At 38.0% G+C, this 12,699-nt stretch overlaps 1 protein-coding gene across 5 annotated transcripts in view; it reads right to left on the bottom strand.

Moving 5' to 3' along the window:
- The window catches only part of PPP1R13B (protein phosphatase 1 regulatory subunit 13B), a 69,282-nt gene that overhangs the window by 2,671 nt on the left and 53,912 nt on the right, over window positions 1-12,699 (bottom strand). For 2 of the 5 annotated variants that reach the window (XM_059473551.1, XM_059473549.1), the window contains exons 8-16: window positions 12,081-12,245; window positions 11,106-11,286; window positions 9,234-9,389; window positions 6,309-6,478; window positions 4,970-5,471; window positions 3,678-4,444; window positions 2,000-2,137; window positions 1,766-1,899; window positions 895-1,061 (exon numbers count right to left, since the gene is read on the bottom strand). In XM_059473551.1, the coding sequence (XP_059329534.1) occupies window positions 895-1,061; window positions 1,766-1,899; window positions 2,000-2,137; window positions 3,678-4,444; window positions 4,970-5,471; window positions 6,309-6,478; window positions 9,234-9,389; window positions 11,106-11,286; window positions 12,081-12,245 (2,380 nt within the window). The remainder of the gene's footprint in view (window positions 1-894; window positions 1,062-1,765; window positions 1,900-1,999; window positions 2,138-3,677; window positions 4,445-4,969; window positions 5,472-6,308; window positions 6,479-9,233; window positions 9,390-11,105; window positions 11,287-12,080; window positions 12,246-12,699) is intronic. The other 3 variants (XM_059473550.1, XM_059473553.1, XM_059473552.1) reach the window with 3 other exon arrangements.

Raw genomic sequence — 12,699 nt, forward strand, 5'->3', positions numbered from 1 at the left:
TGGCCCTAATATTAGTCTCCTGTTAATAACATTTCATGAACAGTTTTCAGTACTTCCATGATGAAATGCTGTCAGAAATTTAACTGCATGATAAAACAAAATCTTGCAGAATAATTTAGAGAATGAGTTTTTCTCATTTATTATACGTGCAGTGGAAACTGCTTCCTACAGCAGGCCTTCTACAGGGACACTTGAGGCTTTCAAAGCTCATACAATGTCAGATCTGAAACAGCCTTAATGAAGCTTAAATCCTCTCATGGAAATAAAAAATTTGTCTGCTCCATTGAAGTGCTTTTCCTGCAAAATATATTTTAGTAACCAAGCACTCCTGTAAAATAATTATTCATAAAGCATATTTCTTTCTTTGTGTGATCTGCTAGAAATTTGGGTATAGATCTCAGATGATAATAGATAGTTCTGAATTTCAGCATAGGGATGAAAATCAGAGCACAGCAACACTACACAGACACATGCTGCCTTGTCAAAATGCCTTGGAAACACCAACTCTTAATAACATTTTATGGGAAATAAAAGGCTGCTCCTACTACTAGAATTCAGTTGACAGCCTGTGCATCAGGAAGTTAGGAGTCTCTCTGTCAAAACACTTGCCAACTCACTGTTATGGTCAAAACCTCCCTGTAGAAGCATTTCCTGAAATAAAGCCAAATTAAAACTTTAAAAATCTTAACATTTGAAGGAGCCTGTGAAGTAATTCAAAACCCAGAAGGACTAAGACCAACATCACAATGAAAAGGTGATGCTGGTTTTAGCACTTAGAAGGCACATGGACGTGATGGGCCATATCATCCAGTCTGGGGCCTAAGCAGATGTTTCACACAGATCAGAGGGACAAGTCAGGATGAAGCTTAAGAAAGATGTGGTGTCACAGCTTACCATACAAAAACTGGGAACACTGAATATAACCTTCTTCCATCTCCTCACACTTGTCTGCAGCAGTTTCTATATCACTTATAGTTGAAGCAAAAATAGCTGCCCCAGATTCAACCAGTAGTTTACAGAGATGAACACTATTGCAAGAAGCTGCACAATGCAAGGGTGTCCTGAAATAAAGCAAAAAAATGTACATGTGAAAAAAGAAGTTTCCATGAATCCTAACTTTCATCTTGCCCTTTACAGCCTGTCTATTTTAAAAGGAAAATTATGTTTAAAGTATGTGTATGCATTGTCTAAAACCTGTCAAGCAGCTAGGGTAGATTTCAGGATTTACCTGACTCCAGTAAAGCCAAGCATTATGAAACAGATGATAACAAAACTAATAATTTTCGCAGCTTACAAAGCTGTTGGGTGTGAAAGGGTATTTTCTAATACAAGGAAACCTGAAAGGTAAAACAAAGTTAAGGATTCACATTCTCACCCCTCAAAAAGACTTTAGGAATGCTACAGCTACCTGTAAAGTGAGATTCTTCAGAACACCAACATCTGTAGTGGTATCTTTGATGAAAAAACTTAAGCAAAATAACTTTTGTAATTTGTTATTTATAGTTCAATTATTTCAGCACCTGAACAAGAAATGCAACTCTACCACTAATTATCACAAACTGTAATCTAATTTATGCTTTAAGTTTGCTTGCTTGGGAGCTGTAACCTTGCATTTGAGTTCATCTCCACCTACAGCTTAGAGAGTACTTATTTGGTATGGATAAAGAGGAAGGAAATTGTTCCCAGAACAGGTTTCAATTAAAATCTGAATGTGCATCTAAATGGTGCTTCTCCCAGATACCAGGCTAAAAATCTTGATACTTACCAGCCATCACTATCTGCTGCATTTACATTTACACCAAAATCGAGCAGGAACTTCACAATGTGGTGATGACCAGCACACACTGCATTATGCAAAGGTGTAATGCCTTCATCATTTGGTTTACTGGGATCATCAACCTGTCGAAAACATAAAATAGTTTAGCACTTCCTTTTCCCTGAATGGGAAAAGGGTTAAAAAGGCTTTAAACAATGGGGTTGCCATTGTTTAAAAGCTTACCTCATATATGATTCGTTGTACCAGATCAAATTCACCCTCCAAAGAAGCATCTAGGAGGAGAGCCAAGGGATTGAACTTCACTCTCAAACCATGGCCTGTTCTTTCTGAGTTGGGTTTCTTCAAGTTGGTACGTTTTGTCTGAATAAAGATGAAGGTTGGAAGGCAAAATTTCAGGTTGTACAAGTAGGAAAAATGATTCATTTATGAATTTCATCTTCCTTAAATGATATTTAGAGCTATGAAATCATTTCTATTTAAGTCTCTAAATAAAAGCCTTGATACATTACTACATTTTATGCAGTTAAAAAAATGAAAAAGCAAGCCAATATAGTTTCAAAGCTTCTAATTAAAGATAGTGAGTACAAGGCATGAAGTACTTAAGCCAGTGTTTTAAGCATCATCATCTTAATTGTATCTAATATAAGGTGTGCATATTACTGGTGGATTATCTAAGACACTGAAAACTTTTGCTTAGCCTGGAAAGCACCACACAATTAAGCCAGAGTCTGTACTTAGAGGAATCAATGCCTTGAATGAGCAGGAGTCTCTGTTGAAGGTCAGACCTGGCAAGTTGGGAGTTTTGTTGTAGGAACGAAAAGTACAGAACATGAAGCTATTTTATGTGACATTCTAGCTGGTGTTATCAGAAGCTGCATTTTCAAGATCTAAAGCACATTTAAATGTGCTTTGAGAATATTCTGAATCCCCTACATGTGTCCTTGTCACTTGCTGTGGAAAAAATAATCTATTATTAACTACAGCTTTTATAGAATGCTTTTGGTCCCTAGCTCTGTAGGATCTGTTTTCACTTATGGTCCTATATAGGATGGCTATTTCAGTTTGGAAAATAAACCCTTCATATTATGAATAATATTAGTTGCTAGCATTTCCCATTCTCCCAGAAGTATCCTGGCCCTTATGCTCATGGAAAACCATACAAAGCCTTGTGCACACTGAAGTCGAATTCTCAGAAGAATGCAAGGTTCCCACCTGAATCTAAGAGTGAGGATGAACTTTGGTTTCAAAGAGTGATTGATATCACAACAACAAAGAATAAAATTAATTCTTTTCTGTATTTTTCAATTCTCCAAATGTGGTAGATTTTGGTAATGGCAAGTATTTAAAAGATGTTAGTGCAGCTGGAGGATGGACTTTGAAAGAAATTCAAAGTATGTGACAGAACATTTCTGCTATCACAAGCCAGCTATGCTGCTGCTGGAGTTAGTCCTGTTCCATCTCCTCTGAGAGGGGAAAAGGAGAGCAGTTTCCCCAGAACAGCTATTTTAGCTTGCCTGCAAATTAAAAAGCTTCCCACTGACCTAACTATTTGTATGAAACTAATGGTAAACTATCTTTGAAGGCCTGAACAAATTAAAAAAAATAATGGAATCTCCAATTTCTGAATTAGTTCTACAACAAGAACCTCCAAAAAGTTGAGAAACACATACACAACCTCCCATTACCTATTTGCATATTTTCCTAATTAAGCAGGTAGAGTAGCAAAGAAACTAATCCATCAGAATTCTCCCTGGAACTCCCCTGGTTTTCTTTCCTTTTAATATCATGAGACTTCAAGTGCAAAGCTATTGCTGAGCACAAGCCTACCATGTTCCAGTTATGCTTAAGCACAAAGCTAATTCTGTAGTTCACAAAGTTGTTCTTTTGCTTTATTACTTACTGGAGGAAGTGGAGGAGGAAGAGCAGGTGGCAAAGGAGCTTCATCTTCTACTGGAGAACTGACCTCTGGCGTGGGACTGGGTGACTGCTCAGTAGAAGGAACTATAGAAAGGTTGTTGTTGTTGTCTTCAGTTGTCTCAGATGTTTGATTTGTGGTTTCAGTGCTTATCAACTCCTCGGTAGCAGGAGAAGGTAACTCATTGTCATTGGCATCTGACGAGGGGGGCGGTTCATCAGGGACAGGAACCGTAGGTTGCACGGGGATCGGTTCTTCAATATTGCCATTGGTGCTGGCGTTCCCGTTATCAACGTCAGCTAAGTTGCCTATGAAGTCCTGTGGATTACTGGGCTGATAAAAAGGAGCACTTTCTATCCCCCCAGCCAGGGTGTTAAAGCGCTGGTACAACAATTTCTGTATGTTTGGTCCACTGGGGCCCTCTGGCTCGGTGATGGAGCTGCGTTTCTTTAACGGCCTCGGAGCGTTGGCCAATTTCCTCCTCAGAGCCTCCAGGTCAGCATCACTCTGATACCGCAGCGGCGAGTGCACGATAGGGGTGAGCTTTGTAGGACTGAGAGGACGGGGAATGTTCTCCACATTGCTGTTTTCACTGGGTGGTGGAGCATTTTCCAGCTCTTGATCTTTTTCAGTGACCTCGGTCTGAGGCTGAGGTGGTGGCTGTGAGGGAGACTGGGCAGGCAAAGAGCCATGAAGGAATGGCAAGGGTGAGGGAGAGGTTGAACCAGACTGTAATACAGGCTTTCCATAAACTGAAGAAAAGAAAGATGGACAACAGTGAAGAGCTGTTCTTAAATTACATAATAAAATGTTTATAAATAAACTATTGATAGTTGTTTGACACTAATACAGAAAGAAAAAAAATATTGTTCTGGGGACTGTCAAAACAGAAATAAATAGTTACCTGTTGGTGATGCTGATGCTTACAATTATAAGCTACAAGGAGCATCTGGAATGGTTTTCCTCTTTCACAAGGAAACAGTAGGAGAAGCAAAACTCTTATCTAGACACTGGTTTTTCAACTTATTTATCAAAGTATTGATAAAGTATCCAGGCTATATTGTTCCAACTGCATGTTGCTTTAAAATAAAATCAATGCATACTTATTGATAACCTCAAAAAATATATTAAATTATTTTTCTGCTATGCTGCATGCACAAAAATTATTTTCCTCACAGATTTAGACACGGTTTTCCAAACCGATATGGGAAGTCAACTAAGCTAAACAAGTAGATCTTAATGTATTTCAAAGAAAAAAAGAGCAAAATATATTCTACCTGCTTTTACTGACTTATTTAAAGTATTGTACACAGCTTGTTGGTAATTCTTTGGTGGTGTTGCTTGCTGAAGATACACTGAGTAGATGGAACTGGAGTTCACTGTCTGTGGCCCTTTTCTGGGAGACTGAGGTCTGGATCCTTTATCAGCGAGAAAAGGTCTGATTGCCACAGTCAAAGGCAGTTCTGGCCTGCCCTCTCCTCCTGGGAACAAGGGGGGGCCAGAGGGTTGATACGTGGGGCTGGGAGGGACAGAAATTCTCTGCTGGATCTGCTGCGAGGAGCTGGGCTGGTGCACGTTGCTGGGCGGCGGGAGCGGGACCGGCCTCTGCCGATTTGCTATGCTGGTGCCAGGCCTGGGCAGGCTGCCATCCTTCCTCCTTTCTAGAGAGTTTGTAGAACCTGTTCCTAAGGGAACTGGGCTTGGATAGGTCCCATAGTTCTGAGACAGCTGCTTGCTTACACCAGGAACTGTTGGTGGCACCTTCCCCAGGTCAAGGCCCTGTGTAAGAACAATAAGTAGTATATACCATTCAATTCAATAAAGTACTTCCGGGCAAGAACATTCCTTTTTCAACATACCATACAATCTTGTGGGACAGAAAAGGAGTCAACATAAACAATTTGTGTTCCTTTATCACTAGATAAACTCAGGTAGAATCATATCTGAGGATTTCATCATACCTCAGACAAAGGCCACTGTTGAAAGGCACTTTCAGCTCTAACACATTCATATCAATTTAAAACTATTTGCATACATGCAAAGCCTGATTAACTTGTTCTAGGTTCCAGATCTCAGTGTCTAGTTGATCTTGAAAACACATACTGTCAGAGTTTAGCAAAACAACTAGAAGACCAAGTCCTTATTCTTTAAAGATTATAGTCATAAAGAATTCATAAAGTACTATTACAACAGTGAAGACAGATACCACTATTAGTCTCACTTAAGGATGGATTTAATGACTTCTTTTGTGAGATTTTTGAGAAAAAGAGTACACTGAAAAAGTAATAATCTATACAAAGGAAAGAGACTAACAAAGATATGAATTAGAAAAACATGAAGGAGAGGGGAGAGGATTAGGAGAAGCAAAGAGGAAGAAGGGGAGACTAGATATGTAAAAGAACAGGAAGGAATACAAAGTACTGAAGTTGAAAGAAACCCACACATTTTAATGTGATAAGAACAGGAAGGAACAGAAAAAATATCATTTTCTTTATGACTTTTTAAATAAATAGCAGAAGGGAAATGGAATGTGTAATTGAAGTGAGTTCAGCTATGAAAGCCAAAGGTTCATAATTTCAGCAAAGCAGAACTATAAATATATCAGATGAAACCCACCAGCTTATCAGTACTTCCTAATACTGAAGTTGGCAGAGGCTGGCTGGATATAGTTCCTTGTTTTAAAGCAGTATCCATGCTTGATTCTTTCCAGTCGGTGTTGGAGATCTGAGGGGGTTTTACCACAGGGGCTGAGCTCTGTTTAAGTAGCGGCCAATTTCCATCATTAGCTTGAAAACAGACAAAAATACTAGATTTAAGATAATCCATACTAGCATTGCAAACAAGCAAAACAACATGTGAAATAAAATAGCTTAGATTACAGTGGGATTAGTTTTATTCTAGAAGAGAGATAAATCATTATTAATATTTGATTCAGAAATCAATATTGAAAGCCAAATCACTGCATAGAATGTGCTGTTCACAACCCTTTAAAATTCAAATTGCACTGAAAATTTCTATAGAAAAAATGTGATCAAAATTTTGGCTTGAGTATTGCATATTCTGCTATTAGAAAGCAAACAAATTCAGAGTAGCAATCCGCACAGAAACACTTCATCAACACAATTCTTTGGGTACCATCCAGAGACAAAGTCAAACTACAGTAAATGTTAAGTCTATGTAAGCCCTGAGTGGACTTACTCCAAATTTAAACTATGGTTACCAGATTCATTCACCCATAACAGGATGTAAAAACTCCCTTCAACAGCAGGGTGGAACAAAAGCACACATTCCTTTGCTGGAAGTGGTGGTTAACTCACCTTTTGTGTTTCCTCAACATACTCACCCGATTAGAATTGCCCCAGCAATTTAATATTAAATAAATTTATAAAGTCAGCTGACAACTTTAACTCACAGCGTGAAGATGCAAGTCATGGGCTTTTATCTTCATCATATGCAAAAAATCATGCATAGCTGCACATAAACTGAAGCAACAAATCCTTAATGAAGTCCTAGAGGCATTGATGTTACTTTATTAACTGTGTGGGACTATTTAGTTTCAGTTCTCTAAGTAAGCAAAAGAGTTTAAGTAGCCTAATAATTAGATATAGTTTACAGTAACTAAATAAATCCTATGTTCGACCCTAAGGATTTGATTTGCCTTTAAAAGATTAAACATCAGGCATGTCTTCCTGTAAGGAGACTGGAGATCATTCCTCCATCCCTATGGCTTATAATTGTTGTAGTGGAGCACTTAAATGTGTAAAGGTGATGTGTAACATGTAATTGACTTTACTACAGGATAGGAGCTAAAATGGAGGGGGATTGTGCCTTTGTGGAGAATGAATGAGATTTCTGGACCCCACAGTAATACAGTATCAAATGAAAATCAAGTGTTTAGAGGAGGCCAGGTTTCCTATTTTAGTTCTAAGCTTCTGGAAAATAGAATCAGCAGGACTATTTCTAGAATTCTCTGTCTGGTATAGTAGATAGCCTCAAAATAAGCTGCATAGGAACATTCTAATGAGAATGAATTTTCCACCACCACTCTAGTTTCTACTCACGAGCCTTACCCTCTTTGTTGAGTATCTCTCAAAACAGGATTAACACTTGCATACTTTTACACTGAGAATACAGTATACAGTCCAGAAATCACTTTTCACACTTGCAAGCTGCTAGGAAGTAAAGTAATGAGGCCCAGTTTTAATATTGGCATTATCCACAAACTGAAAATGTTGTGGGTTTTGTTTGTTATTGTTTCTAATAATCTGGTTATCAAGAGTGAGACCAAAAAGGTGTCTAAACTCTTAGGCCCTAAATAATGGCAAACTTTTCAACTATGCACTGAATTAATGCTTACTATACAAAATGCACAAGACATTCTATAGCTCCACTAAGGTTACAGTTCAGTAAAACCTTTGTTTTGAAGATCAGTGAAAGGTGTTATAATTGATTCATGAAAGCATCTGGATCTGTAAGTTAGTTATGAGGAAAGCACTTAAAGAAACAACAGCAAGAGACATGACACATTTAAACATCTTACCTGCAAATTCAACACTTTTCTATTAGAAAGACAGATACATAAAAACTTATTGTAAACAGCATATTTTTCCCCAGATAACAGACTGGAAGTAAATTCAGACTCTCTCTCCTCTCTCTGACCTACACTGTGAGGGTGAGGAATCAGTGGCACAAGTTGTCCAGGGAAGTTGTGCATGTCCCATCCCTGAAGGTGGTGTTCAAGGCCAGGCTGGATGAGGCTTTGAGCAACCTGGTCTAGGGGAATCTGATGCCAACACTTCTGCTCTCAGCCACCCCAGCTGCTGCTCTCAGCCACCCCACAGCCAACTGGCTCCATCCACCCTTCCAAATGCACCCTCTTGCTTGTGCCTGTAAACCTAACACCCACTGCATTTCAGCTCTCACCAGGCCATTGTGCATTTACAGAAATAAGACAGTGACACACAGACACAAAAGGTTTTGTGCATTTTCTCTGACTTTCCCTAAAATTTTTGTAGGTCTGGATCCAGGTTACTTACTACAGCAATTGATGCATGCTCCAAGTCCAATGGAAGGCAGCAAGACTCTGGGCATTGACTTGGGCAGATTGGGCTTTTATCCCAACTCTGGAGTCAGTGCAACACAGAAACTTGAGGTTTCCCACAAAGTAACTCAAACTAATCCTCAAATTAAGTAACTCAGTTAAGATGTATTTTATGCATCTATCCAATCCAAAACACACTAAAACCCTTTAGTGATTGCCAGAAGTTTCTAACAGTGAGAAAATGTTGAGGTTTTTCAGAGAAGACAACTCATCCCTGGTATACTACTCCAGTACTCCTGGGATGCATTTGCTGCAAATCTGTTTCGTTCAAAGATGAAAAGCAACTTCTCAACCAATTTACATTTCAACAGCATCATCTACATGCCAGACCACAACACAAGTTCTAAAGATGCTGTTTAATATGCATCTGTGTGCAAGAGCTCAGATGACCATATTAAAAACTGAGTTCTTAGCTAGCCAGAGATCTTCTACGGACTCACAGTGCTGGGTGTCAAACAGAGTAGGTGCCAGGCGGATGACATTGTGAACAGCAGACTGAAGAGAAGTGGGAGGTGACAGAATAGGATCCACTATTATGTCTAAATCAGAAACCTTCCAGGTGTCTGGAGATTTTTTCACACACCCACAGTCTGTCTCTACCGGACGCACCAAGGCAGATCCAGTTACACAGAAAAAGAAAGAAAAAAAGTGGTGGAAAAATTATAACAATGACAATGGAGAACATTAGAACAGGAACACTCAGATAATGAGAAATAAAAGCATGACAGTTGAAATAAATTCTCAATTTCTTTTCTTCCTGGGAGCATGTATGCTTCTCCTTACATAAATCTATTTTACAGAATTTCATTCAAGTATCTTCAAAATAATAAATACAAAGTCAGTCCTAAGGCAGAATAATTACTTTTATAATATTATAAGTCCCAAGGTAGGTCTAGAAGTGGGTATATATATTTTGGGAGGTTGATATTACAAAATTGTGGTTTTTAGTTAGTAAACTTAAAAGTTAGGAACTGTCCTTTTCCGTATGTGGAAGAAGGATCCATGAATCTGCAAACAAAACTGTTGCAAATCTGCACCTCTACCCCCACAATTAAGTCATTCCATCTTCTTGAGACTTTTCCATTAAACCACAGTGATGGGGTTTGCACAGATTTTGAATACATTTAGCTGATAAAGGTATTGTTAAATCACTAATATCAATGGGAAATACTGGAGTCTTTTTTTTAAGTTCTGTTAGGCCAGTTTTACTTTCTGACCTTGGGGCTTTTTGGGGGGGGGAGCATTTCTGACATTCTTTCCTACAGAGAGGTTCGGATTGTCTTCTCCCATCTCTTCCTTCCCATCTGGAAATAATGATGCGAATTTTGCTGGAATATTCAGTTTTAAGTCCTTGACTGTATGTGAATATTGCAACAGCTTTTGTCTCCTAGTCATTCCTTATCCCCTTTTTGATCTCTCCTAGGAGACCAGGTAAAATAAGCCCTATAGTTGGACCAATGGGATCATGCATTTTTATTTGTATTATGTATATTTTACCAGCTTATAATTTCTTAAGAATTATGATTTTTCTAAAGTATGAGCAAACAGATGAGATTCGCTGGAATTGAGAATTTAAGGCACAAATATAACCTGCTTCCTTCAGTCTCTAACAAAAATTAAAGAATAATTCTATTTGAAAATTTTAGATGGAATTATTAATAGTGGGAAACATGGGAGCCAATTTCAGACACAAAGTTCTGGGGAGTTCTGGAGGGGCAGCTTCTTCACTAAATGGGGCAGAAACAAGTAAACAACATCAACGTTATGGTTATTCCATTTCAAAAATGCTTCAAAGACCACAAATTCCCACATCCCAGATGGAGCAAAAACCTCTCATAGTTTTATTCTATTTTCCTATTTAGTCTCTTTCTGACAAGTATTATTATTATTATTATTAATAACTCATTAGTTTTGTTTTACTTGACAAAAAGCAACAAGGTGTAAATAGTTATTTATAATACAGTTTTCTACAAATTTGATTTCATTATTACATTCAAGCACACAAAATAATTGAAAAAGCTATTAAAGACACAACATAGAATCTGTGAAGAAAACATGCCCCTTTTAGGGATGTACCAGCCAGTAAAATTTCAAAGAAAACACTCATTTTCATAAGAAAAAATAATGGAAAGAAGCAAAAATGCCACAGATCAAATGACTGATGTCCAATCCACAGAACAGTATTAACACATTTGAAACTTGCCTCCTCCCCTACACCAATTATGCCAACACTGGGTCTCTGAAAATTACTCCTTTTCTTTATTGCCCCTTTTCAAACCATTTGTATTAATAAACATCACACAAGTACTTACCAGATTTTGATCTTCCATGTGTTGAGTTGGGAGCAATGGTGAGAGACTGTGGCTTAACTGGATCTACTGGTACAGCATAAGTGCCAGCACTTGGAACTTGGATGTAAGGCCCTACTGCTGCCACCCTTCCTGAAGCACTCAGGGATGACTGGGGTGATGAAGTTCCATTAATTCGATTCAACTGAAAACAATCAGACAAATTGACACGTGAATGTCCATTTAATCCAGGCCCTTCTGCATGAACAGGGAGGTCTAAACTTGATTATCTACAACCATGCACTCTAGCTAGGATATCTTACAATTAAGTTATCATACTCTACAAAAAGAGGAAAAAAAACATGGTAGAAAGCACAAATTTTGTTCCTTAAAATCAACACCTCAAAACTTACATTTTTTAGTCACAGCACATACGTCTCTTGTAGATACCTATATCTCTGCAAAGTCTCTTTCACTGTGCCTTTCTCAAGCAAATGGTCTAAAATGAGTTCTTAAATGATCAAATATGTATGTGTTGGGCTTTTTTAAAGCAACACCTCCAGCTAGTAATACATATAGAAATCCAGACTTCATCTCTTAAAATCTTTCTGAGACTCCAGACAACTATTAAGCCTAACTTTATCAAACTGTTTATATTTTCATCCATTTTCCATACTGGAAGGTAAGCATTTTATAAAACTCATTTTTAATGCATTCATGCTTTTAAACATGTAGCACACAGTCATACTTTCCTTCCTAGAAATATAAACTTTTCTGGTTTTTAATGCAGTATCATCTGTGCCATAAAGAAAAATAAAAGAAAACATATTCTGTCTTACAGTTTTTGGATACCTATGAGAAACCTTAGAATAGTTTTAAGAGACCTGCTACTTTTATCATAGGTAACTGTATTATTTGGGTGGGAAAAAGGGAGATTCTACGCAGTTTTTATAGGCCCTTGATAAACTGAAGTGTGGCCCTTTTAACAGTTTATCTTACAGGAATGTTTTCTTTTTGACGTGCCTCAACTTTTTTCTTGTACAGCCGTTCGCGCAGCTCGTTGATTCTCTTGTCCATCATGGCCACCTCCATATTGCGTTTGTTCAGGAGCTCTTTCTGCTGCTGGAGCTTGGAGTTCTGCTCCTGGTTGAGCCTGTTACGGATCTTCAAAAACAAACAAAAAAATAAAACAAATAAAACCCCACTTGTTAGAACAGTTCTCGGCAAGATGGTTTGCAATGCAGTGTTAAAAAACCCCAAAGGAATTTGGATCAACAACTTGTTCTGGTGTCTCTATGGTTCCACACATCCTGTCAAGTTAGCATTTGCAACCATGAACTACTCCTAGAAGAAAAAACTGAGAAAATATCCTAAAAAAGCTAGTGGATGCCTATTAAATACATAGAGACTGCATCTCATTTATAGAAAATGGATTGAGGAATTAGGCAGAAAGACATTTTAGAAAATTTCACTGTGAAGAATTAAATCACAGAAAATGTTTGTTTAAAGTCATGCTTACCCAAGACAGTTTGTCTATCACGAAAACTAAGTGATACAAAACTTATTACAGAAATTATGCTATTGATTCTGTTTCCAGATCCACACAAGACTTTGTGAT

The sequence above is a fragment of the Ammospiza nelsoni genome, chromosome 6, assembly GCF_027579445.1.
Source record: "Ammospiza nelsoni isolate bAmmNel1 chromosome 6, bAmmNel1.pri, whole genome shotgun sequence".
NCBI classification, from domain to species: domain Eukaryota; kingdom Metazoa; phylum Chordata; class Aves; order Passeriformes; family Passerellidae; genus Ammospiza; species Ammospiza nelsoni.